The sequence below is a fragment of the Mastigoproctus giganteus genome, chromosome 13, assembly GCF_048544385.1.
Source record: "Mastigoproctus giganteus isolate SK-2022 chromosome 13, ASM4854438v1, whole genome shotgun sequence".
Lineage (NCBI taxonomy): Eukaryota > Metazoa > Arthropoda > Arachnida > Uropygi > Thelyphonidae > Mastigoproctus > Mastigoproctus giganteus.
The window spans coordinates 136,906,105-136,932,436 of NC_143587.1; the positions used below are offsets into that span (position 1 = coordinate 136,906,105).

Below are 26,332 nucleotides of genomic sequence, written 5' to 3' on the forward strand. Positions count from 1 at the left end.
CTTTCGAATCACAACTAATCATCCAAAATCTTTGTAATTTTATAAATTTGCTTTTTGTAATTTTTTAAGTTATTTATTTCTGTGATATTTTGTAAATTTAATTCTTATTCTTTGTAAAGCTATTTATGGTAAGAAATAGTTTTACAAAAAGTAAGAATTAAATTACTTTCAGTATCTTTTAAATGACCATGTCTTTGATCAGAAAATTTATCTGAGGATATCATGACTCAGATAGGATATAGACGATTCAAATCATTGCTTGTGTAGCCTATGGTATGGCGTATTTCAAGGTCAGTCTAAGGGGAACTTCTAGAAGAGACAGAAAAAGGAATGAAGACGTAAGAGAGAAAATGGAAGTGAAAAAGACTATTATTTACACTATCAAAGAAAAGCATCTAACATGGTATGAACATGTAAAACAGATGCAAGAAAAAGATATCTGAAGGGCAATCCTGGAATGGATACCTCCTGGAAGAAGGAGAAGAGGAAGACTTAGGAGGACATGGATGGATGGAGTACGGGAGTGCACGATAGCCTGAGGCTTAACCGACCAACACACCCTAAACCGCACTTTATGGCAGGAAAAAATTCCTACCAAGAAATAACTTGTAGGCTGAGAAAACCCATTGTAAATGGGTTTTCTCAGCCTACAAGTTATTTCCTCTTGAAGAAGAAGATCTTTTATATTCTTACATCCAGTAGTTAATATTTTTTTGGGTTTCTCCTTAATTATTATAATATTTTGTTAATTTAATTACTGTAATTTTTTTTGTAAAATTAGTTCTGTAGTGTTTTGTAAATTTACTTTAATTTTGTAAATTCGTACCTTAATAACAATTTCTACAAGATTTACTTTGAATATTTAGTGGGGCCTGACAAAGTTGGATGCTTCAACTGAACTGATTGTGACTAGTTCAAAGTCACATGTCCATGTCTTTGATCAGAAAATTTATATGAGGATATCATGACTCAGATAGGAATGGCTATAGACAATTCAAATCATTGTTTGTATAGCATACAAATGCTATACAAACAATGATTTGAATGTTTTGAAATATATTTCAAGGTCACTCTAGCTGTATAGACTGTGATATGAAGCTTTGTGCTGTCACTTTACACTGACATTGACAAATGCAAAGTACTGCATATAAGTAGCAGTAACCCAAGAGAAACGTACCAACTGTGTGGTACTACACTCAGGGAGGTGAAGAATGAAAAAGACCTGAGGGTAATTGTGCAGTCAGATAGAAAGTTCTCTGAGCAGTGCAGACAGGCTGCCAGAGCAGGTTATGGAGTTTTGTCAATGATATATAGGAACTTTGCTAGCAGAGACAAGGAGGTGATTATCCCTTTGTGTAAGGTGTGGCCTGACCACTCAAGGTGTGGTCAGGCCACACCTTGAGTATTGTGTACAGGTCTGGAGGCCTCATTTTAGGAAGGATGTAGTTGCTAGAACGAGTACAGAGAAGGGCAACAGGATTGATGAGAGGAACAAAGGGGTGCGCTTACGAAGAAAGGCTTAAGTTCTGCAAGTTGCAGCATCTGGAGACTAGGCACCTTGCAGGTGCCCAGTCTCCAGATGACCTGATTGAGGTGTATAAGGCCTTGAATGGTTTGAGCAGGTTCAATGCTGATGGGATACTTCCACTTGCTCAGACTAAGAACCTGAGGGGGGCATGATTCAAATTGAGGAAAGACAGTTGTAGAATAGTTGTAGGAGAACGAGAGTAACCTGTGCCGACGTACATTTTTGCCACTCCTGGAACAGAGAAGTTTTTTTCTGATTTATTTTCTGTTTTATTAGCTTAAATTGGCATATTAACTTATTTTCTAGAGTAGTTTTATATTCTTATTTACGATACTTAGATTAAAGTAACTAAGATAGAGATTTTGTAGGTATTACTTAGTATCGGAAAGGGTATCAAATCGACGTGTTTACCGTTCGTAATTGCTGCCATTGTAACGCGATACAAAATATCTCGAAATAGATAGCATAAGCTTAATAGAGTATAGTATAGCACATAATATTGTCAATTAATCAGATAATTAATCTTGTTGAACTTCATTGTCAATTAAATTGTACTTTTAATTATACATATAACGACTTGGGTTACGTAACGTAAAAAATTAGTAAAAAATAAATAATTAATACTTAACTTGATACGGAAGTTATATAAAGGGATTTCGTAGATAACACTCGATACTGAAACATAAATTTAGCGTTACAACTGTGTTGAGATATAAGTTTAGAGTTTTAATTTTGTACTGAAATTGAAATTTTATTGAAATTAAATCGAAATCATGACTCTGACCAGAGCAGCAAAGCAAAAGGCTCAAGTTATTGGGAGTGCTGTGGCTCAGGGGAGAACTGAGGGGGGCAGTTGCCCTCTGAATCACAGCCTATTAAAATGCACTACTTGCTTGATGTTTGTGGAGCAGTCAGGTACGGGACATGATACTGCCATGGGGGATGTCTTTGTGTGTGCGTGATGCAAGGAGTGTAAGGAAATCAGGCGACAACTCAGCATTATTATGAGCCTATATGAGAGCTTGAAGGACAGGGTGGATGCCCTCGAAGGATTAAAAGTGAGGGGCCCATCAAGCTCTCAGCTGCCCACACCAATGCCAGAGCTTGCACTTGGTCATCGCGCAACACAGTGGCAGCCCCCAAGGCAGAATGCGCTGGTCCCAAAGGAACTAGTAGTTGTTGGTGACTCTATTGTCAGGGAAACGGGAAACATGCTTTATAAAAAGGATAGGTGGAACAGGACCAGGGTATGTCTGCCAGGGGCAAAGGTTGATGACGTTGTAGAGCAGATATCATCTTTTAAGGGCACAAAAGGTGATATAGTTGTACACGTTGGCACTAATGATATTAAAAGTAGGAGACCGGCAGAATTACTTAACAAGTACAGGTCACTGTTGAAAAAAAGCCGTGAATTAGGGTTGAATTTGAAAGTGTCTGCAATTCTGCCCAGACACGATAGGAGGGAGTATATGATGAGAGCCCTGTCGATCAATTCGGCCCTGGAAGGATTGTGCAAGGCTCAAGGGGTAGAATTTTTTTCAGCCTGGTCTGTACTTGTTAACAGGAGAGACTGCTTCTACAGGGATGGGATACACTTAAATAGAAAGGGTGCAAGAATATTTGCTGATGCTATCGAGGCAGTGTTAGGTGGGTCGGAAAACTGCTAGATTGGGGGGATACAAGGACTAATAGATTAACAGTAGCCACTGGCAGAGGTGAAAGTGATTCTTGCACTGCTTCTATTGGAATGAGCCGCAGCCTGGAAAATAAGATGCAGGATATTTCAGAGACTGCTGGGAATCATTGGGATACAAATAAACACATAGATTGTGTTAGGGTAGCTAAGAAAAAGAACAGGTGCATGTATACTTGCGTGTACACCAATGCTAAGAGTTTAGTAAATAAATTTGATGAATTTGAGGTATTGCTCAAAACATCAAAGGCAGATATTGTGGGGATTTCAGAGATGTGGTGTCACACAGATATAAGGAATGCAGAACTGGAATTTAGGGAGTACAGTGTCTACAGAAAGGATAGACAGGATAGGAAGGGAGGAGGGGTTATGCTATTAGTTACGAAATACATAAAATCCAAGGAAGTGAAGCCTGTCAACATTGCTGGACAGTGCAGTGTCGAGTCAGTTTGGTGTGACATAAGCATTGGGAGATCAAAATTGAGAGTAGGATTGTGCTATAGGCCTAATGACTCTGATGAGTATAATAAGAAACTGTACAGGGAAATAGAGTGGGCCAGTAAATCAGAGAGTCTTATAATTGGGGGTTTTAATTTCCCAGATATTGACTGGAATTTGGGGACTGGTCACTCACACACTAGTAAGGCTTTTATGGATTTATTGGATGATTGTTTTCTACATCAGCATGTTCAGGAGGCAATTAGAGGGAGTAATACTCTTGATTTGATTATCAGTAGTGATTCTTCATGCATTAAGAATCTGCAGATAAATGAACCACTAAGTGGCAGTGATCACAGTGTGCTGAAGTGGGATTTACTCAAAGAGGTAACTACCATTAGGGGTAAAGGGAAGGGTTATTGCTTTCGTAAAGGCGACTACGATGGACTGAGACAGTATTTAAATTCTATACAGTCGGACCAACTGATGATGTTACCAACAGCAAATTCAAAATGGGAAGCATTCAAAGAACTTATCTTGGAAGCTACTAGGCTTTACATACCAACTAAGAAATATAGTTCAAGGTTTAGGCCTAAGTGGATGTCAGATGAACTAATGAGACATATGGCAGCGAAGAAAAATGCTTGGGATACATACAGATTAACACGTGACACAGAAGCCTATGATAGATACAAGTTGATCTGTAACCAAGTTACAAAGGAGGTTAGGCAGGCGAAGGCAGATTACGAGAAATCTTTGGCTAGGGATGGAAAGAAAAACAGCAAAGAGTTCTTTACTTATGTAAACTCTAGAAGGAAGGGGATGAATCAGATTGGTCCACTTGATATCGATGGGTCAACTGTTGATGATCCTGCTCAGGTAGCTAACAAACTGAATGAATATTTTGCATCGACATTCACACATGAGGAGTTATTCAGCGAGGGGAATGCCAGAGGTGTATTCAACTCTGGCAGGAAGCTAGCGAATCTTGTAATAACTGAGAGTAAAGTGGAGGAGAAATTGTTGAAGATAAAAACAAGAAAGGCACCTGGGGTGGATGGGATCTATCCAGTTATATTAAAGGAAGCAGCAAAGGAAGTAAGCAAACCCTTAGCCATAATTATGAGAGCTTCCTTGGACTCGGGGGAAGTACCCATGAACTGGAGATGTGCAAATGTGACCCCAATTCACAAAGGAGGATCAAAGGGCGACACAAGTAATTATAGACCTGTTAGTTTAACTTCTGTTCCTGGAAAATTAATGGAAGCACTGGTTAAAGAAGCACTGCAGGATCATCTAGACAAGACTTCAGTTATAGCTCAGACACAGCATGGTTTTGTTAAGGGAAAGTCTAGCCTGACCAATTTGATTGGATACTATGATGCAGTCACAAAAGAACTGGATGCAGGGAATAACTTTGATATTATATACTTGGATCTTAGAAAGGCTTTTGATACTGTTGCACATGGAAGACTGCTGCACAAATTGGAGCAGTGTGGCATTGGAGGCAAATTGCTGCTATGGATAAAGGGGTGGTTGAGGGGGAGAAGACAGAGAGTGGTAATCAATGGACACTGCTCATCGTGGACTAATGTTATTAGTGGAGTCCCTCAGGGTTCAGTATTGGGTCCATTATTGTTTTCTGTATTTATAAATGATATTGATGATGGTATATCAAGCTTAATGTCCAGGTTTGCAGACGATACGAAGGTTGGCAGGGTTGTCAAGGACACTACTGACACTATGCTAATGCAGCAGGATCTGGAAAGGTTGAGCAGATGGGCTGAGAGGTGGCAAATGAAATTTAACATTGACAAATGTAAAGTACTACATATGGGAAACAGCAACCCCAGAGCAACGTATCAACTCTGTGGTACTACACTGACAGTGGTATAGAATGAAAGGGACCTAGGGGTGGTTGTGCAGGCAGATATTAAGTTTTCTGAGCAGTGCAGACGGTCTGCAAGAGTAGCTCATGGTGTATTGTCAATGATATATAAGAATTTTTCTAGCAGGGATAAGGAGGTGATTATTCTGTTGTATAAGGCAACGGTTAGACCGCACCTAGAGTACTGTATACAGGTCTGGAGGCCTCATTTCAAGAAGGATGTAGAGATGCTGGAACGAGTACAGAGAAGGGCAACAAGATTAGTGAATGGAACAAAGGGGTGCTCTTACGAAGAAAGGCTTACATTTTGCAAATTAGTGTCTGGAGACTAGGCACCGGCGAGGTGATCTGATAGAGGTGTATAAAGCCTTGAATGGTTTGAGCATGCTCAATGCTGATGGGATTGTTCCTCTTGCTCAGAATAATCATATGAGAGGGTATAAATTCAAATTGAGGAAAGACAGATGTAGGATAAACGTGAGGAAATTTGCCTTTAGCCAACGGGTGGTTGCTTGCTGGAATAGACTTCCATCCCTTGTCGTGGAAGTTGATAGCTTAAATAAGTTCAAGGCTCAGCTGGACAGGTATTTCGAACAAACAGAGGGGTGAAGTGGAAGTGGTTATTTTTTATTTATTTTTTTTTTTGGCTGATGCTGCATAAGCTTGCTTTCTTGCATCAAATGCCTCTACTAATGCTAATGCTAATAGATGTGCAGAAGTTTGCATTTAGCCAGCAGGTAATTATTGCTGGAACAGACTTGCATCTTTGTTGTGGAAGTTTAATAGCCTTAAATAAATTTAAGGCTGAACTAGACAAACATTTGGAGTGACCGGATGGGTGAAATGGGAAGGGTTTTTTTGGCTGATGCTGATGCTGTATAAGCTTGCTTTCTTGCATCATATGCCTCAGCTAATGCTAATGCTTCTAACATCTAGCCACTTTTGACAAATTTTTTGGCATAATTTCTAATGCAAGAATGTTGCATAGTAGTCTCCAGTTGCCAAACTTCTAAGGACCCATGATCAGTAGCAATAATGCCCTCATAAACTTAGGCCATAATGACTGTTTCACCTTTAATTGTTGCCGACAATATTTAATGAGGCCTGATGAAGTTGGATGCTTCCACTGAACTGATTATGACTTCAGTTCATTTCAAAGTCACATGTCCATGTCTCATCAGAGGCAGCAGTGCATTCTAAAAACTCTTCACCTTCTTGTTAGTAACTATGCAAGTAGCTAATTAACTTCCTTGCAGTTTCTTTATGCTTTATTCATTGTTCATCTGACAGCAAATGTGGAACTCATTTTGTGGTGACATTTCATTTTTGGAATACTTGTTGAAATTCAATGAACATATGGTTTCCGTATTTCAGATTCGTTGGATATTTCTCAAATGGTGATAATAATGATAGCCAATATGTGTTGTCTATAGACGTTCACAATCTACCTGAGCGTTGCTTGTCTTACACACTCGTTTGACCTTGACAAAACCTTTGAGACTAATGTGAAAGAATGTTACAATCTACTGTTGATTCAGTGTGCGCACAAACATTTCCAGCAAGAATTCATAAATTTGTGTCGGTATTCAACCACAAAGTTTTAATTTTGATAAAAAATCTTTGATCAGAAACCATAATCTGACCTGAAGCAATATCACCATCTATTTTTAAAAGCATCTACACAGACATTCAGTTCAGGAACTCTGTTTCAAGCACAAGTTAAACCCAAGGGGGTTAAAATCTGGTGAGTATGGGCTTGGCACACCCAGGGTCCTGAACTGGATATCATCATCATTCTTCTTTTTCTTAGTGATTTGTCTCTCTCTCTCTCTCTCTCTCTCTCTCTCTCTCTCTCTCTCTCTCTCTCTCTCTCTCTCTCTCTCTCTCTCTCTCTCAAATTTGGGATTTTTGGCAAATGCATAATAAGTTTCCATCAACAAGTGTACCATGTATTTTCCATAATCAACAGTGTGTTCAGTATTTGTTTTGTCTTGGACCTTGTTGCTATCAAGTGACTATAATATAGGTTAATTTAATTTAATCACTATTTTCTGCAGTTTAAAATTTCCAGAAAGGAAAACAAAACATCTGGAAGAAATAGGATAAATTTTCCTTTTTTAATTTTAAGTAATTTTTGATTATATAACATTGTTCTTGATTAAGTTATTCTTGATCATTCATTTTCAGTTTGTATCATTAATTTTATATTGCAGGAATACCAGTATTGATATTTTAACATTAATATGATTTTATATTATAACTGGATATCAAAGAAATGGATAAAATCCACCTAATATTCTATCTAACTGCAACTTTTTTCCCCTCTATAGCCCTTTTTTGTTTTGCATTCTGAAAATAACAGATTTAGAAAAATAAATATTTATTTTATATAGAGATGTGTTAATTAGTAAGACAAGGTTTAACCACTTTTATCTGAATTTACTTTTAATTACAGATATTGTCTATGATCCAGTTGTTATTTCTCATCTTGTTCACATTCTAAGCATTTTGCTGTCTTTTAAAAATTGCATTGCATATATTGCTTGTACTGTAAGAAACGAGAGTACCATGGATTATTTCCTTAAAGAAATAGGTAAGCATAATATTTTTATTGTTTTTAGGAATAATTATCATACCTCTTTTTCAATACATACACAAAGTACATTCAGAAAGTAGTAATCACTAATTTTTATTATGAAACTGAATTATAGAGAAAGTAAAGAACACAACAGTACTTTTCAGTGTATTTTTTAATATATTTGCCTTGCTTCTGTAGACTTTATGATAAGAAATGGGTGCAAACTTTCAGCCAAAAAAAAAAAAAAACACCTTTTATTGCAAATGTAACTGAATAAAATTTGAAAGACTTTTGATACTCCAGTAAAATTATTCATCCAGTTTTCATGACTTAATCTTAAAAAAAAAAAAAAAAAAAAAAAAAAAACTTCCTTCATACATATCCTTACAGCAACAAAGTGGGTAGCAGACTATTGCATACTGCTTAAACTTCCAAAGAGTGCTTATTAGATCCAAATATTACTATAGTGCTCCTGTATAGTGTGGAGAGTTGCTTTATATTCCTAGTAAACAATACTTTAGTTTAATTTGAATTTATATAGAGATTTTGTAGGTTATTACTTAGTATTGGTAAGGGTATCAAATCCATGTGTTGAACAGTTTTTGCAGCTCCCGCGACAAAAAGTTTTTAATTATACTTAGCCACTTTATTGACTTAATTGTTAGATTAAATTATTTCTATAAGTAGCTTATAGACCTAGTCAAGCTCCGTGGTTTATTTTGAATTTAGATAGCGCAATTTGGAAAGTAAATAATACCTCGTGTCCGTAGATTAACCGTTCGTAATTTACCGCCATTGCTATATGATCCAACGTGTGCACCAAACTGGATAGCGTGAGGTCTAACGGAAAACTAGATAGCATAAGGTTTAAAGGAAAACTAGATAGCGGGTATAGTAGTATCAATTAATCAGTAAAATTTATTAATCTTATTGAATTTCATTGTCAATTGAATTATACTTTAACTAAATAAATATAGCGACCTAGTTTTTACAAACATAACATCATAAATTAATACATATAAGTTGACAGGGGATAAGAAAGTCATATAATGTAACTCGGAGATAACATTCGAATACCGAAATACATATATATATAGTGTTATAACTGCATTGGGATATAAGTTTAGGGTTATATTTTGTATTGGAATTTTATTGACCTTGAATAGAAATCATGACTCAGACCACAGCAGCAAAGCAAAAGGCTCAAACTAATGGAAGTGCTGTGGTTCAGTGGAGAACTGAGGGAGGGGGGCAGTTGTCCTCTGAATCACAGTCTATTAAAATGCACTGCTTGTTTGATGTTTGTGGAGCAATCAGAAACGAGACATGATATTGCCAAGGGGAATGTCTTTGTGTGTGCACGATGTAAGGAGTGCAAGGAAATCAGGAGCCAACTCAGCATTGTTATGGGCTTATATGAGAGTTTGAAGGACAGGTTGAATGCCCTTGAACTTAAAATTGAGGGTCCCATCAATCTCTCAGCTGCCCACATCAATGCCAGAGCTTGCAATTGAATATCAAGCAACACAGTGGCAAATCCCCAGGCAGAATGCACTGGTCCCAAAGGAACTAGTTGTTGTAGGTGACTCTATTGTCAGAGAAATGGGGAACATATCATGCAGATATCATCTTTTAAGTTGTAGAGCAGATATCATCTTTTAAGGGCACAAAGGGTTGTCAACGTGTATTAGTGTACACGTTGACACTAATGATATTAAGATTAGGAGACTGACGGAATTACTTAACAAGTACAAGTCAATGCTGAAAAAAATCCGTGAGTTAGGGTTGAATTTGAAAGTGTCTGCAATTCTGCCTAGACACGATAGGAGGGAGTATATGATGAGAGCCTTTTCGATCAATTCGGCCCTGGAGAGATTATGCAAGGCTCAAGGGGCAGAATTTTTCTCAGCCTGGTCTGTGCTTGTTAACAGGAGAGACTGCTTCTACAGGGATGGGATACACTTAAATAGAAAGAGTGAAAGAATATTTGCTGATGCTATCAAGGCAGTGTTAGATGGGTCGGAAAACTGCTAGCTTGGAGGGATACATGGACTAATAGATTAACAGTAGCCGCTGTTTGAGGTAAAAGTGATTCTTGCACTACATTTATTGAAATGCAATTGAGTAGCAGCCTGGAAAGCAAGGCAATGGAGATTTCCAGGACTGCTGGGAGTCATAGTGGAACAAGTAAACAAATGGACTGTGTTAGGGAAAGTAAGATTGGAAAAGGTGCGTGTGTACTTGCATGTACACCGATGCTAGGAGTATAGTTAATAAATTCAATGAGCTTGAAGTGCTAGTAAAGACATCAAAGGCATATATTGTTGGGATATCAGAGACATGGTGGCACACAGACATAAGCAGAACCGGAATTTGTGGGGGTACAATGTGTATAGAAAGGATAGACAGGACAGAAAGGGAGGAGGTATTATGTTGTTAGTTAAGAAACACATAAAATCTAAGGAAGTGCATCCAGTAGATGTTGGTGGACAATGCAATGTTGAGTCTGTTTGGTGTGACATAAGTACTGGGAAAGGAAAAATGAGAGTAGGTGTGTGTTAGAGGCAAATGAATCTGATGAATATAAAGAGCAATTGTGCAGAGAAATAGTGTGGGCCAGTAATGGGGATTTTAATTTCCCAGAGATTGACTGGAATTTGTGGGTTGGTCACTCACACACTAGCAAGGCTTTTGTGGATTTATTGGATGATTGTTTTCTACTGCAGCACGTTCAGGAGGCAACTAGAGAGAGTATATACTCTTGATCTGATTATCAGCAGTGATTCTTCATGCATCAAGAATCTACAGATAAAGGAACCACTAGGTGGCAGTGATCAGTGTGCTGAAGTGGGATTTACTCAAAGAGGTAACTACCATCAAGGGTTAAAGGGAAGGGTTTTTGCTTTCGTAACGGTGACTACAGTGGTGTGAGACAGTTTTAAATTTCTATATGGTGGGACCATCTGATGATGTTACCAACAGCAAATACAAAATGGGAGGCATTCAAAGATTTAACCTTGGAAGCTGCTAGGCTTTTCATACCAACAAAGAAATATTGTTCAAGGTTTAGGCCTAAATGGATGTCAGATGAACTAATTAGACATGTGACAGAGAAGAAAAATGCATGGGATACATATAAATTAACATGTGACACAGAAGCCTATGATAGATATAAGCTGGTCTGTAACCAAATTACAAAGGAGGTTAGGCAGGCGAAGGCAGATTACGAGAAATTTTGGCAAAAGATGCAAAGAAAAACAGCAAAGAGTTCTTTGCTTATGTAAATTCTAGAAGGAAGGGGATGAATCAGATTGGTCCACTTGATATCAATGGTTCAACTGTTGATGATCCTGCTCAGGTAGCTAACAAACTAAATGAATATTTTCCATCTATATTCACACATGAGGAGTTGTTCAGGGAGGGGAATGCCAGAGGTGTATTCAACTCTGACAGTAAGCTAGATAATCTTGTAATAACTGATAGTAATGTGGAGGAGAAATTTTTGAAGATAAACGTAAGAAAGGCACCTGGGGTGGATGGAACTATTCAGTTATATTAAAGGAGGCAGCAAAGGAAGTAAGCAAACCCTTAACCATAATTATGAGAGCTTTCCTGGACTCAGGGGAAGTACCCATGGAATGGAGATGTGCAAATGTGACCCCAATCCACAAAGGAGGATCAAAGGGACACACAGGTAATTACAGACCTGTTAGTTTAACTTCTGTTCCAGGGAACTTAATGGAGGTTAAAGAAACATTGCAGGATCATCTAGACAAGACTTCAGTTATAGCTTGGACACAGCATGGGTTTGTTAAGGGGAAGTCTTGTCTGACTAATTTGGTTGGATACTATAATGTAGTCACAAAGGAACTGGATGCAAAGAATAACTTTGATATCATATATTTGGATCTTAGAAAGGTCTTTGATACTGTTGCACATGGAAGACTGTGCACAAATTGGAGCAGTGTGGCATTGGAGGCAGATTGCTGCTATGGATAAAGGGATTGTTGAGGGAGAAGACAGAGAGTGGTAATCAATGGACACTGCTCTTGGTGGACTAATGTTGTTAATGGAGTCCCTCAGGGTTGCGTGCTGGGTCCATTGTTGTTTTCTGTATTTATAAATGATATTGATGATGGTATATCAAGCTTAATGTCCAAGTTTGATACAAGATGATACAAAGGTAGGCAGGGTTGTTAATGACACTAATGACAGTACACTGCTGCAACAGGATCTAGAGAAGTTGAGCAGATGGGCTGAGAGGCGGAAAATGATGTTTAACATTGACAAATGTAAAGTACTACATGTGGGAAGCAATAATCCCAGAGTAACGTATCAACTCTGTGGTACCACACTGACAGTGTTAGAGAATGAATAGGACCAGGGGGGTAATTGTACAGGCAGATATGAAGTTTTCCGAGCAGTGCAAATGGTCTGCAAGAGTAGCTAATGGTGTGTTTCCAATGATATACAGGAATTTTTCTAGCAGGGATAAGGAGGTGATTATCCCCTTGTATAAGGCAGTGGTTGGGCCATACCTTGAGTACTGCATACAGGTCTGGAGGCCTCATTTCAAGAAGGATGTAGAGCTGCTGGAACAAGTACAGAGAAGGGCAACAAGATTAGCGAACAGAACAAAGGGTTGCTCTTACGAAGAAAGGCTTAAGTTTTGCGAATTACAGTGTCTGGAGACTAGACACCTGTGAGGTGATCTGATTGAGGTGTATAAAGCCTTGAATGGTTTGAGCATGCTCAATGCTGATGGGATTCTTCCTCTTGCTCAGTATAATCACCTGAGAGGGCATAAATTGAAATTGAGGAAAGACGGTTGTAGGATAGATATGCGGAAGTTTGCCTTTAGCCAGCGGGTGGTTGATTGCTGGAACAAACTTCCATCTGTCATTGTAGAAGTTGATAGCTTAAATAGATTCAAGGCAGAACTTGACAAACATTTGGAGCGATGCGATGGGTGAAATAAGGGTTTTTTTTTTTTTTTTTTTTTTTGGCTGATGCTATATAAGCTTGCTCTCTTGCATCATGTGCCCTTGCTAATGCTAATGTATGTGACTCCATTAGACAAAAATTTCTGTGAATGCTAGCTCTGATTCCATCATGGCACTATTCATGTTGCCTTAGGAGCAAACCAGATGTCACAAATACATACCCTCTCTGTAGAGGCAAATAAACTATCACAACAAAATAAGACAGGAAAATTGCCATGCAACTATTCTTCTTCTTTGCACTACTTATGAAAATATATTAGTATTAATATTAGCCATGCAGTACAAGGAAGCCACAGGCTTTTGCTGCACCAGGAAAAAAAAAAAAAGTAGATAAGAAAATACAAATTATGCACTTCCCTCCTCGTGCAGGTAACTATTAGATCCAAATATTCAGCTGACCTTTGCTTTTCTTCAAACTGTCAGCCTCAACTAACTGCAAAGGCAACTTATTCTAGCAATCAAAAGTCATGGTGTCTAAAAGTAAATTTCCTGCAATCTAGTCCAAACCTCTTCCAGTGTAATTTGAATTTATGCTCTTTAGTTCTAGAATTCTTTATAGCAATGAAAATATTGCCTTCATTCATTTTAGTAACCTCTCTCAGAACAAACTATCCCTTATAAATGTCAAACTGGTCCCCTCTAAGGTGCCTGGTTTCCAAGCTCTGTAGCCCACATAATCAAAGTATTTTTTTACCCTCATGCGGTGGTCATTTTGCTGATCTCACCAGCAAGTTGCCCTTCCTTGGGCCCTTTCAAGAAGCTCAGTCTCTTTTTTCAGATGAGTTCTCCATACTTGGGCACAATATTCCAAATGCAGTCTTACAATTGCCTGTACAATGGAATTGTGACCTCTCTATCTCTACAGGATATTGTCCGATAAATTGTCAATAGGATACAATGGACTTAGCATTAGTAGAGGCATATGATGCAAGAAAGCAAGCTTACGCAGCATCAGCCAAAAAAAAAAAAAAAAAAAAAATACCTGTCCAGCTCAGCCTTAAATTTATTTAGACTATCAACTTCCACATCAAAGGATGGAAGTCTGTTCCACCAACCAACCAACCACCCGCTAGCTAAAGGAAAACTTCCGCACATCTATCCTACATCTGTCTTTCCTTAATTTGAATTTATGCCCTCTCAAATGATTATTCTGAGCAAGAGGAAGAATTCCATCAGCATTGAGCATGTTCAAACCATTTAAGGCTTTATACACCTCAATCAGATCACCTCGCAGGTGCCTAGTCTCCAGACACTGTAATTTGCAAAATTTAAGCCTTTCTTCATAAGAGCAACCCTTTGTTCCATTCACTAATCTTGTTGCCCTTCTCTGTACTCATTCCAACAGCTCTACATCCTTCTTAAAATGAGTCCTCCATACCTGTATACAGTACTCAAGGTTTGGCCTGACCATTGCCTTATATAAGGGGATAATCACCTCCTTATCATTGCTAGAAAAATTCCTGTATATCATTGATAAGACACTATGAGCTACTCTTGCAGACTATCTGCCTGCACAATTACCCCCAGGTCCTTTTCGTTCTCTACCACTGTCAGTGTAGTACCAAAGAGTTGATACGTCACTCTGGGGTTGCTGCTTCCCATATGTAGTACTTTACATTTGTCAATGTTAAACTTCATTTGCGGCGCCTCCATAGCCAGGTGGGCAGGAGCAGCAGTGTGTAGCACACGCTTCTTGATTAGACCGGGGTTCGAGTCCGTGACCACCCAATACAGAGGATGCAGAAAGGTCAAGGAATGACCACCGCATATCCCCGGAGCAATATGGCCTTAGTTGCTAATGCTCCTAAAAACCAAAATAAACAAACAAACTTCATTTGCCACCTCTCAGCCCATCGGCTCAACTTTTCTAGATCCTGTTGCAGCAGCATACTGTCATTAGTGTCCTTAACAACCCTGCCAACCCTCGTATCGTCTGCAAACTTGGACATTAAGCTTGATATACCATCATCAGTATCATTTATAAATACAGAAAACAACAATGGACCCAATACTGAACCCTGAGGGGCTCCACTAATAACATTAGTTTATGATGAGCGGTGCCCATTGATTACCACTCTCTGTCTTCTCCCAATCAACCATCCCTTTATTCATAGCAGCAATTTGCCTCCAATGCCACACTGCTCCAATTTGTGCAGTAGTTTTCCATGTGCAACAGTATCAAAAGCCTTTCTAAGATCCAAATATATGATATCAAAGTTATTCCCTGCATCCAGTTCTTTTGTGACCACAGCATAGTATCCAATCAAATTGGTCAGGCAAGACTTTCCCTTAACAAAACCATGCTGTGTCCGAGCTATAACTGAAGTCTTGTCTAGATGATCCTGCAGTGCTTCTTTAACCAGTGCCTCCATTAATTTGCCTAGAACAAAAGTTAAACTGACAGGTCTATAATTACTTATGTTGCCCTTTGATCCTCCTTTGTGAATTGGGGTCACATTTGCACATCTCCAGTTCATGGGTGCCTTCCCTCAGCCCAAAGAAGCTCTCATAATTATGGCTAAGGGTTTGCTAACTTCCTTTGCTGCCTCTTTAATATAACTGGATAGATCCCATCCACCGCAGGTGCCTTTTTTATGTTTATCTTCAACAATTTCTCCTTCAGTTTCCTCTCAGTTATTACAAAATCATCCAACTCACTGCCAGAGTTTAACTCTCCTCTGGAATTCCCCTCCTTGAATAACTCCTCATGGATGAATGTAGATGCAAAATACTGATTTAGTTTGTTAGCCACCTGAGCAGGATCATCACCAGTTGAACTATCAATATCCAGTGGACCAATCTGATTCATCCCTTTCCTTTTAGAGTTTACATAGGTAAAGAACTCTTTCTTGTTTTTCTTTGCATCCTTTGCCAAGGATTTCTCATAATCTGCCTTTGCCTGCCTAATCTCCTTTTTGACTTGTTACAGGCCAGCTTATATCTATCATAGGCTTCCATGTCACCCATTAATTTTTATGTATCCCATGCATTTTTCTTCTCTGCCACATATCTCATTAGTTCATCTGACATCCATTTAGGCCTAAACCTTGAACAATATTTCTTAGTTGGTATGTAAAGCCTAGTAGCTTCCAAGATAAGTTCTTTGAATGCTTCCCATTTTGAATTTCCTGTTGGTAACATCATTAGTTGGTCCCACCATGCAGAATTTAAATACTGTCTCAGACCACCGTAGTCACCTTTACGAAAGAAAAACCCTTCCCTTTATCCCTGATGGTAGTTAGCTCTTTGAGTAAATCCCACTTCAGCACACTGTGATCACTGCCACCTAGTGGTTCCTTTATCTGCAGATTCTTAATGCATGAAGAATCTGTACTGATAATCAGATCAAGAGTATTACTCCCTCTAGTTGCCTCCCGAACATGCTGATGTAGAAAACAATCATCCAATAAATCCAGTAAAGCCTTGCTAGTGTGTGAGTGACCAACCTACCAGTCAGTCTCTGGGAAATTAAAATCCCCCATTATAAGACTCTCTGATTTACTGGCCCACTCTATTTCCCTGTACAGTTGCTTATTATACTCATTATAGTCATTAGGCCTATAACACACTCCTACTCTCAATTTTGATCTCCCAATGCTTATGTCATACCAAACTGACTCGACACTGCAATGTCGACGATATCGACTGGCTTCACTTCCTTGGATTTTTATGTGTTTCTTAACTAATAGTATAACCCCTCCTCCCTTCCTATCTTGTCTATCCTATTGGGGAGTACACATTGTACTCCCCAATTTCCAATTCTGCATTCCTTATATCTGTGTGACGCCACATCTCTGATATCCCAACAATATCTGCCTTTGATGTTCTGAGAAATACCTCAAATTCATCAAATTTATTTACCAAACTCCTAGCATTGGTATACATGCAAGTATACCTGCACCTGTTTCTATTCTTAGCTACCTTAACACAACCCATATGTTTACTTGTACCGCAATGACTCCCAGCAGTCTCTGAAATACCCTGCATCTTGTTTTGCAGGCTGCTGCTAGTTCCAATACTAAGTAATAATTAACAAAATCTCTATCTATGTTAAAATTTAACTAAGTATCGTAAATAGGAATATAGAGCTACTCTAGAAAATAAGTTAATATGCCAATCCAAACCAATTTAAGTTAATAAAACAGAAAAAACTTCTATGTTCCTCAGCAGTAAAAACTTCGCCTGCACAAGGCTACTCTCGTCCCCCTGTTCGAACTGGGGACTTTCCTGGCTGTATGTTTACACTGTTCAAAAAGCTTCTTTTTTTTGCCCATATTCAAATTCTCAGATCCCTTTCCTCCTTCACTGTTTTTAATTCTACCCCACCAAGTGTATAATTTAATTTTGGGTTGCTATTCCCGAGGTGTAAGGTCTTGCATTTAGCAGCATTAAAACATAGCTGCTATTTCTCTGACCTTCTTTGAAGTCTGTTCAAGTCATGCTGAAGGAGTGCTGCTTGGCACTGATCATTAACAACTCTGCCAATCTTTACATCATCTGCAAATTCTATCACTTCGTCGGTGTCATTTTTATGAAAATGAGAAACAACAGTGTTCCAAGAACTGATCCTGGGGGACCCCACTTCTGATGTTACACCAGTCTGAAAAATATCCATTAATCACAACCCTCTGCCTTTTGCCCTGAAGCCATCCAGCAATCTGTCTTAGAATCTTACCAGTAATCTCAACCTGTTCAATCTTATACAGTAACTTCTCGTGAAGGACCGAGTCAAATACTTTGCTAAATTCAGATAAACTATGTCAAAATTATTACCTAAATCCAGCTCATGAATATCTGTGTCAAAATAGCCTACTAAGTTAGTTAAGCATGATTTTCTCTTAACAAAGCCATGTTGTGTGTCCTTCAGAATGCCATATCTATCTAGATGTCCCTGAATTGCAGTCTTAGTGATTACCTCTAAGATTTTTCCTACCACCAAAGTTTAGACTAACCAGTATGTAGTTACCAACTTCACTTCTAGAACCACTTTTGTATTGGCGATACATTGGCACTTCTCCAATCCACAGGAATCTCCCCTGTCCAGAGATGCTCTCATAATTAACCTCAATGGTTCAATGTGCTCCCTTGCTCTGTCCCTCAAAACTACAGGGTATATGCCATCAACTCTGGGAGCCTTACTTACCTTTATGCTCAAAAGTTTTTCTAATAAACGTCATCTGTAATTACGAAATCACTAATTTCATATGGCTCTGCCATAGTCGTACAGCCTCTTCTCAGAGTGAAAGATCTTTCATCAGTAAATACCGATACAAAGTATCTATTCAATTCATCTGCAACATCATGAAAAATTCCTTGTTCCCATTCTTTGCTCTCTTAGCCAATGCATTCTCATATGCAGCCTTGGCTTCCTGACCTTATTTGTGGTACTATTACAAATCAACTTATATCTATTGTAGGTTTCAGTACGTTTCATCGCTCTGTAACTGTCCCATGAAATTTTTTTCTGCTCTATTTGACCAGCCAGCTTCACAGTCATCCATTTCGGCGTCCTCCTCCTGCAATATTTTCTTAAAGGTATTTAAGAAATTTAAAGGAATATATACATACATGAATGTTTGTATGCATTCATGGCTTCTGTGATTTTTGCATTAAAAGTATTCTATAATTCAAATGTATTCACCATCCCTTGGCAGTCCGCCCAATTCACAGATGCCATATAGTCCCTTAAAAATTCCAAAGTTTCCTCTTCTGAAGTTAAAACCCATGCCTTTACCTTTAACTATTGCAACATCTTTTTTCATCTTCCAACTGACGATTGCCTGATCACTTCCCAACAATGGTTCCTGTACTTTAAGCCCTGTGATGTCATCTGAATTGTTAATAATGATGAGGTAAAGAATATTCTCACCCCTAATACTTTCTCTAACATGCCAGTACAAATAAAAATCATCTAGTTTATTTTAAAAAGTTTTTCCTCATGGTGAGTTTCTCTCCCACTTATTCCAATCAGTCTGGGGCAGATTAAAGTCACCCATAATAAGACATTCACACTTGCTTGCCCATTCCATCTGCATATAAAGACTCTCGTCATATTTTTCACAATGTTCAGGTCTGTAGATTACTCTCACTCTTATCGTTCCTTTGCTTCCAACTAACTCACACCACATAGATATGCTGGCAGACGTAATTTCAGACTCAGCAAAAGCTCTTTTCGCACTCGGGCTGCTTTTGATTAGAAGCACATCTCATCCAGTGGGGTATTCAGGTCGGAATGTACCGGAACAATGTTCCAGTACTTTTTTCTAAACATCATAATAGAAAATCATTAAATTTATACACCTAATATTATGTAACAATGGCATAATCAAAGGGGGGGGGGGGGAGAAATATCTATTTTACTCATTGCTACTAAAAATATATATTAATAGTAATCTTTGAAATTAATAGATTTCTTTAAAAATTTATTTAAAAACAAAAATATAATTTTCACAATACGACTTGAATGTTTCTTACTAAAGTACAATGAGTTAGATAAAAAGATCCAACGAATGAGATATACTGTGATGCGTGCAAACGCTGCATTTTGATTCGCCATGAGCTGAACGCTAGAACTGGCTGTTCTATGAACCGTGAGTCTGAAGTCTGATTCAGTTACCGTACAGTCGATGTGGTGTTATCATATAGTCTTCTGGAGAACGAGCATTTCGGTACTATTTTTTTTAGCAATACACCTCTGATCTCAGCCCCTTCTCTCTTCCTTATCTTTTCTAAATACATTATGCATACCATAGTGCAGACATTTCCAAACTGGGAGGCACGCCTCCCTGGGGAGGTGCGGACTAGTGCAAAAGGAGGCGGGAAAAGTTTAACAGAAATGTAATTTTCATAACATAACATATATAAATAAAAAAATATATACATATAAATAAACTTTCATAACATAACATTAAATTTTATAACCTATTTTATAAAGCATTTACCGCCACCTATCTCACTCTAACTTCGGTTAGTTTACTGCCACCTATCTCACTTTAACTAATTTAGTGCATACTATGTATGACATATATAGACAGATTTCAGAGTATAGCATTAGTTGCATGGTTGAAAATACAGTTTCAGCGGTGTGTGATTGTGTTTTTTATTGTTTTTGGTGTGATTACTTACTGATAATAATCGTTAGTAATTTAGAAGTTATATTTTTTAAGAATATAAAGTTAATTCTAATATTTTTAGACGAATGGATAAATCCACTAATAATGAAGATACTGATGCAAGTAAAGGTAGTGGGAATACAAGCAACAGGGAACAAGGAGGTAGAACTCCCAAGACAAGAAAATACGATTCATCCTATTTATCATTAGGATTCACAAGTGTTATTATAGATGGCTTGGAAAAACCAATGTGTTTGTTTTGTACGAAGGTTTTGGCTGCAGATAGTATGAGACCAGGCAAATTAAAACGGCACCTTAAAGCTATGCATTCTGAATACGCTGGTAAGCCCATAGAATTTTTTCAAAGAAAAGTAGATGAGTTTAATGAACAAAAGCAAACGTTCAAAAAAATAGTTTCTCTTCCATCAAATGCAATTCTAGCGTCGTACCAAGTTTCATACAGAATCGCGAAATGTAAAAAACCACACACAATAGCAGAGACTCTAGTTTTGCCAGCAGCTATTGATATGGTTAAAATAATGTTCGGTGAATCATATGCGAAACAGTTGCGACATATACCGCTTGCTGATAATACAGTTGGCAGAAGACTCGATGATATTGGAATGAGCAGAAGCCTGAAAAACAAGATGCAGGATATTTCAGAGACTGCTGGAAGTCATTGCGGTACAAGTAAACACATGGGTTGTGTTAGGGTAGCTAAGAATAGAAACAGGTGCATGTATACTTGCGTGTACACTAATGCTAGGAGTTTAGAAAATAAATTTGATGAATTTGAGGTATTACTCAAAACATCAAAGGCAGATATTGTTGGGATATCAGAGACGTGGTGTCACACAGATATAAGGAATGCAGAACTGGAATTTGGGGAGTACAACGTCTACAGAAAGGATAGACAGGATAGGAAGGGAGGAGGGGTTATGCTATTAGTTAAAAAACACATAAAATCCAAGGAAGTGAAGCCAGTTGACATCGCTGGACAGTGCAGTGTTGAGTCAGTTTGGTGTGACATAAGCATAGGGAAATCAAAATTGAGAGTAGCAGTGTGCTATAGGCCTAATGACTCTGATGAGTATAATAAGATACTGTACAGGGAAATAGAGTGGGCCAGTAAATCAGAGAGTCTTATAATGGGGGATTTTAATTTCCCAGATATTGACTGGAATTTGTGGGTTGGTCACTCACACACTAGCAAGGCTTTTGTGGATTTATTGGATGATTGTTTTCTACACCAGCATGTTCGGGAGGCAACTAGAGGGAGTAATACTCTTGATCTGATTATCAGTAGTGATTCTTCATGCATTAGGAATCTGCAGATAAATGAACCACTGGGTGGCAGTGATCACAGTGTGCTGAAGTGGGATTTACTCAAGGAGGTAACTACCATCAGAGGTAAAGGGAAGGGTTTTTGCTTTCGTAAAGGAGACTATGCTGGTCTGAGACAGTATTTAAATTCTATACAGTGGGACCAACTGATGATGTTACCAACAGCAAATTCAAAATGGGAAGCATTCAAGGAACTAATCTTGGAAGCTACCAGGCTTTACATACCAACCAAGAAATATTGTTCAAGGTTCAGGCCTAAATGGTTGTCAGATGAACTAATGAGACATATGGCAGAGAAGAAAAATGCATGGGATACATACAAATTAATGGGTGACGTGGAAGCCTATGATAGATATAAGTTGGTCTGTAACCAAGTCACAAAGGAGATTAGGCAGGCAAAGGCAGATTATGAGAAATCCTTGGCAAAGGATGCAAAGAAAAACAGAAAAGAGTTCTTTACCTATTTAAACTCAAGAAGGAAAGGGATGAATCAGATTGGTCCACTGGATGTTGATGGTTCAACAGTTGAGGATCCAGCTCAGGTGGCTAACAATCTAAACGAGTATTTTGCATCTACATTCACACATGAGGAGTTATTCAGGAAGGGGAATGTCGTAGGTGAAGTAAACATTGGCAGTGAGCTAGATGATTTTCTAATAACTGAGAGGAAAGTGGAGGAGAAATTGTTGAGGATAAACATAAAAAAGGCACCCGGGGTGGATGGGATCTATCCAGTTATATTAAAGGAGGCAGCAAAGGAAGTAAGCAAACCCCTAGCCATAATTATGAGAGCTTCTTTGGACTCAGGGGAGGTACCCATGGACTGGAGATGTGCAAATGTAACCCCAATTCACAAAGGAGGATCAAAGGCTGACACAAGTAATTATAGACCTGTTAGTTTAACTTCGGTTCCAGGAAAATTAATGGAGGCACTGGTTAAAGAAGCACTGCAGGATCATCTGGACAAGAATTCAGTTATAGCTCAGACACAGCATGGGTTTGTTAAGGGCAGGTCTTGTCTGACCAATTTGATTAGATACTATGATGTAGTCACAAAAGAACTGGATGCAGGGAATAACTTTGATATTATATATTTGGATCTTAGAAAGGCTTTTGATACTGTTGCGCATGGAAGACTGCTGCACAAATTGGAGAAGTGTGGCATTCGAGGCAAATTGCTGCTATGGATAAAGGGATGGTTGAGTGGCAGAAGACAGAGAGTGGTAATCAATGGACACTGCTCAACGTGGACTAATGTTATTAGTGGAGTTCCTCAGGGTTCAGTGTTGGGTCCATTGTTGTTTTCTGTATTTATAAATGATATTGATGATGGTGTATCAGGCTTAATGTCCAAGTTTGCAGACGATACAAAGGTTGGCAGGGTTGTTAAGGACACTACTGATACTATGCTGCTGCAACAGGATCTGGAAAGGTTGAGCAGATGGGCTGAGAGGTGGCAAATGAAGTTTAACATTGACAAATGTAAAGTACTACATATGGGAAACAGTAACCCCAGATCAACGTATCAACTCTGTGGTACTACGCTGACAGTGGTAGAGAATGAAAAGGACCTGGGGGTAATTGTGCAGGCAGATATGAAGTTCTCTGAGCAGTGCAGACGAGCTGCAAGAGTAGCTCATGGTGTCTTGTCAATGATATACAGGAATTTTTCTAGCAGGGACAGGGATGTGATTATTCCCTTGTATAAGGCATTGGTCAGGCCACACCTTGAGTACTGTATACAGGTCTGGAGGCCTCATTTCAAGAAGGATGTAGAGCTGCTGGAACGAGTACAGAGAAGGGCAACAAGATTAGTGAATGGAACAAAGGGGTGCTCTTACGAAGAAAGGCTTAAGTTTTGCAAATTACAGTGTCTGGAGACTAGGCACCGGCGAGGTGATCTGATAGAGGTGTATAAAGCCTTGAATGGTCTGAGCATGCTCAATGCTGATGGGATTCTTCCTCTAGCTCAGAATAATCACCAGAGAGGGCATAAATTCAAATTGAGGAAAGACAGATGTAGGATAGACGTGCAGAAATTTGCCTTTAGCCAGCGGGCAGTTGGTTTGTGGAATAGACTTCCATCGCTTGTTGTTGAAGTTGATAGGTTAAACAAATTTAAGGCTCAGCTGGACAGGTATTTCGAACGAATTGAGGGGTGAAATGGGAGTAGTGGTTGTTTTTTTTTTTTTTTTTCTCTTTTTTTTTTTGGCTGATGCTGAATAAGCTTGCTTTTCTTGCATCATATGCCTCTACTAATGCTAATGCTAATGCTAATATATCTGAAGATCTTTGCGATCAGTTAGTTTCTCGACTTGTATGGCGAATTTCTCGAAATTCGCCATACAAGTAGATGAGGCAACTGATGTAGCTAAAGATGCTCGTTTAATTGCGTATGTTTGATATGTTGCAGAAACTAATATAATGGAAGATATGTTATTTTGCAACCCCATTCCTGGAAAGGCCACATCCAATGAAATCTTTAATATAATTGACACTTTTTTTGATGAGAATGACATAAAGTGGAATAACTGCATTGGACTCTGTACTGACGGAGCACAGTCAATGTCAGGACACAAGGCAGGTCTTCGAGCTTTAGTTAAAAAGAAAGCACCCGAAGTTATCTGGATGCACTGCATGCTTCACAGAGCAGCTCTTTTGCCAAAAAATATGAGCGAGGAACTTAACAACATTTTTACAAGTTATGAAAGTTATAAACTACATTAAAAAACAGTCCTTTAAAAGTTAGGTTGTTTGCAAAGCTGTGTGAAGATATGGAAGCTAATTATACCTCACTTCTATACTATTGTGAAGTGCGCTGGCTATCTTGTGCAAAAGTGATTCAAAGGGTGTTTGAACTCAAAGAAGAGATTGCAATTTTCTTGATGAAAATCATAATGAAGAGGCAAATTTATTTAGGAATGATAACTTTATTGTTAAACTTGCCTATTTGGTTGAAATTTTTGGAAAATTGAGTGTTTTGAATAAATCAATGCAAGGACCACAAATGCATTCACTGATTCAAAAAGACAAAGTGAAAGCATTCTTAAAAAAATTGCCGTGGAAATCAAATTTACAAAAAAATAAGTTTGACATGTTTCCACTTTTAAATGATTTCTGCTCCAGAGTTAATATTGAAGCAAGCAAAAATCTATTTACTGACCACTTGGATGGTTTGCTAATGCACTTATCACATTATTTCGAAGATTTTGATTTTACAAAGTTCACGTGGATACAGAATCCATTTGTCTATGAACAAGATGATGAATTTGGAATGACAACTATTGAAAAGGAAAAATTGATAGAATTATCATGCGATACTTCATTGAAACAAAAATTTCAGAGTGAAACCCTAGTTCAATTTTGGTTGAATCGAAGTGAAGAATATAAGATAGCAATGATTTTATTAATGATTTTGTAATAACTGAGAGCAAAGTGGAGGAGAAATTGTTGAAGTTAAACATAAGAAAGGCACCTGGGATGGATGGGATCTATCCAGTTATTTTAAAGGAGGCGGCAAAGCAACTAAGCAAACCCTTGGCCATAATTATGAGAGCATCCTTGGACTCAGGGGAGGTTCCCACGGACTGGAGATGTGCAAATGTGTCCCCAATTCACAAAGGTGGATCGAAGTGTGACACGAGTAATTACAGACCAGTTAGTTTAACTTCTGTTCCGGGTAAAATAATGGAGTCGCTGGTTAAAGATGCATTGCAGGATCATCTAGACAAGACTGCAGCAATAATTCAAACACAGCATGGGTTTGTTAAGGGAAAGTCTTGTCTGACAAATTTGATTGGTTATTATGATGTGGTCACAAAGGAACTAAATGCAAAAAATAATTTTGATATCATATACTTGGATTTCAGGAAAGCTTTTGACACTGTTGCGCATGGAAGACTACTGTACAAATTGGAGCAGAATGGTATTAAGGGTAAGTTGCTACAATGGATAAAAGGATGGTTAAGTGGGAGAAGACAGAGGGTGGTAATCAATGGGTGCTGCTCTTCGTGGACTAATGTTATTAGTGGAGTCCCACAGGGTTCGGTGTTGGGTCCACTGTTGTTTTGTGTATTTATCAATGATATTGATGAAGGTATATCAGGCTTAATATCGAAGTTTGCAGATGACACAAAGGTTGGCAGGGTTGTTAATGACAGTAATGGCAGTGTGCTACTGCAACAGGATCTAGATAATTTGGGCAGATGGGCTAAGAAGTGGCAACTGAAGTTCAACCTTGACAAATGCAAAGTACTGCATATGGGTAGAAGTAACCCCAGAGAAACGTACCAACTGTGTGGTACTACACTTAAGGTGGTAGAAAATGAAAAAGACCTGGGAGTAATTGTGCAGTCAGATATGAAGTTTTCTGAGCAGTGCAGACAGGCTGCTAGGGCGGATCATGGGGTTTTGTCAATGATATATAGGAATTTTGCTAGCAGGGAAAAGGAGGTGATTGTCCCTCTGTATAAGGCAATGGTCAGGCCACGCCTTGAGTACTGCGTACAGGTCTGGAGGCCTCATTTTAGGAAGGATGTAGATTTGCTTGAGCGTGTACAGAGAAGAGCAACACGATTGGTGAGGGGAATGAAGGGATTCTCTTACCAAGAGAGGCTTAAGTTCTGCAAATTGCAGTGGCTGGAGACTAGGCACCTGCGCGGTGATCTGATTGAGGTCTATAAGGCCTTGAATGGGTTGAGCACGTTGAATTCTGATGGGATCCTTCCACTTGTTCAGATTACCAACCT

At 38.6% G+C, this 26,332-nt stretch overlaps 1 protein-coding gene across 1 annotated transcript in view; it reads left to right on the plus strand.

Annotated features, from left to right (window-relative positions):
* LOC150076467 (protein-lysine N-methyltransferase EEF2KMT) overlaps window positions 1–26,332 on the plus strand; it is a 196,603-nt gene that overhangs the window by 153,757 nt on the left and 16,514 nt on the right. Inside the window, exon 7 of the mRNA XM_090387367.1 lies at window positions 8,003–8,140. Within this exon, the coding sequence (XP_090243493.1) occupies window positions 8,003–8,140 (138 nt within the window). The remainder of the gene's footprint in view (window positions 1–8,002; window positions 8,141–26,332) is intronic.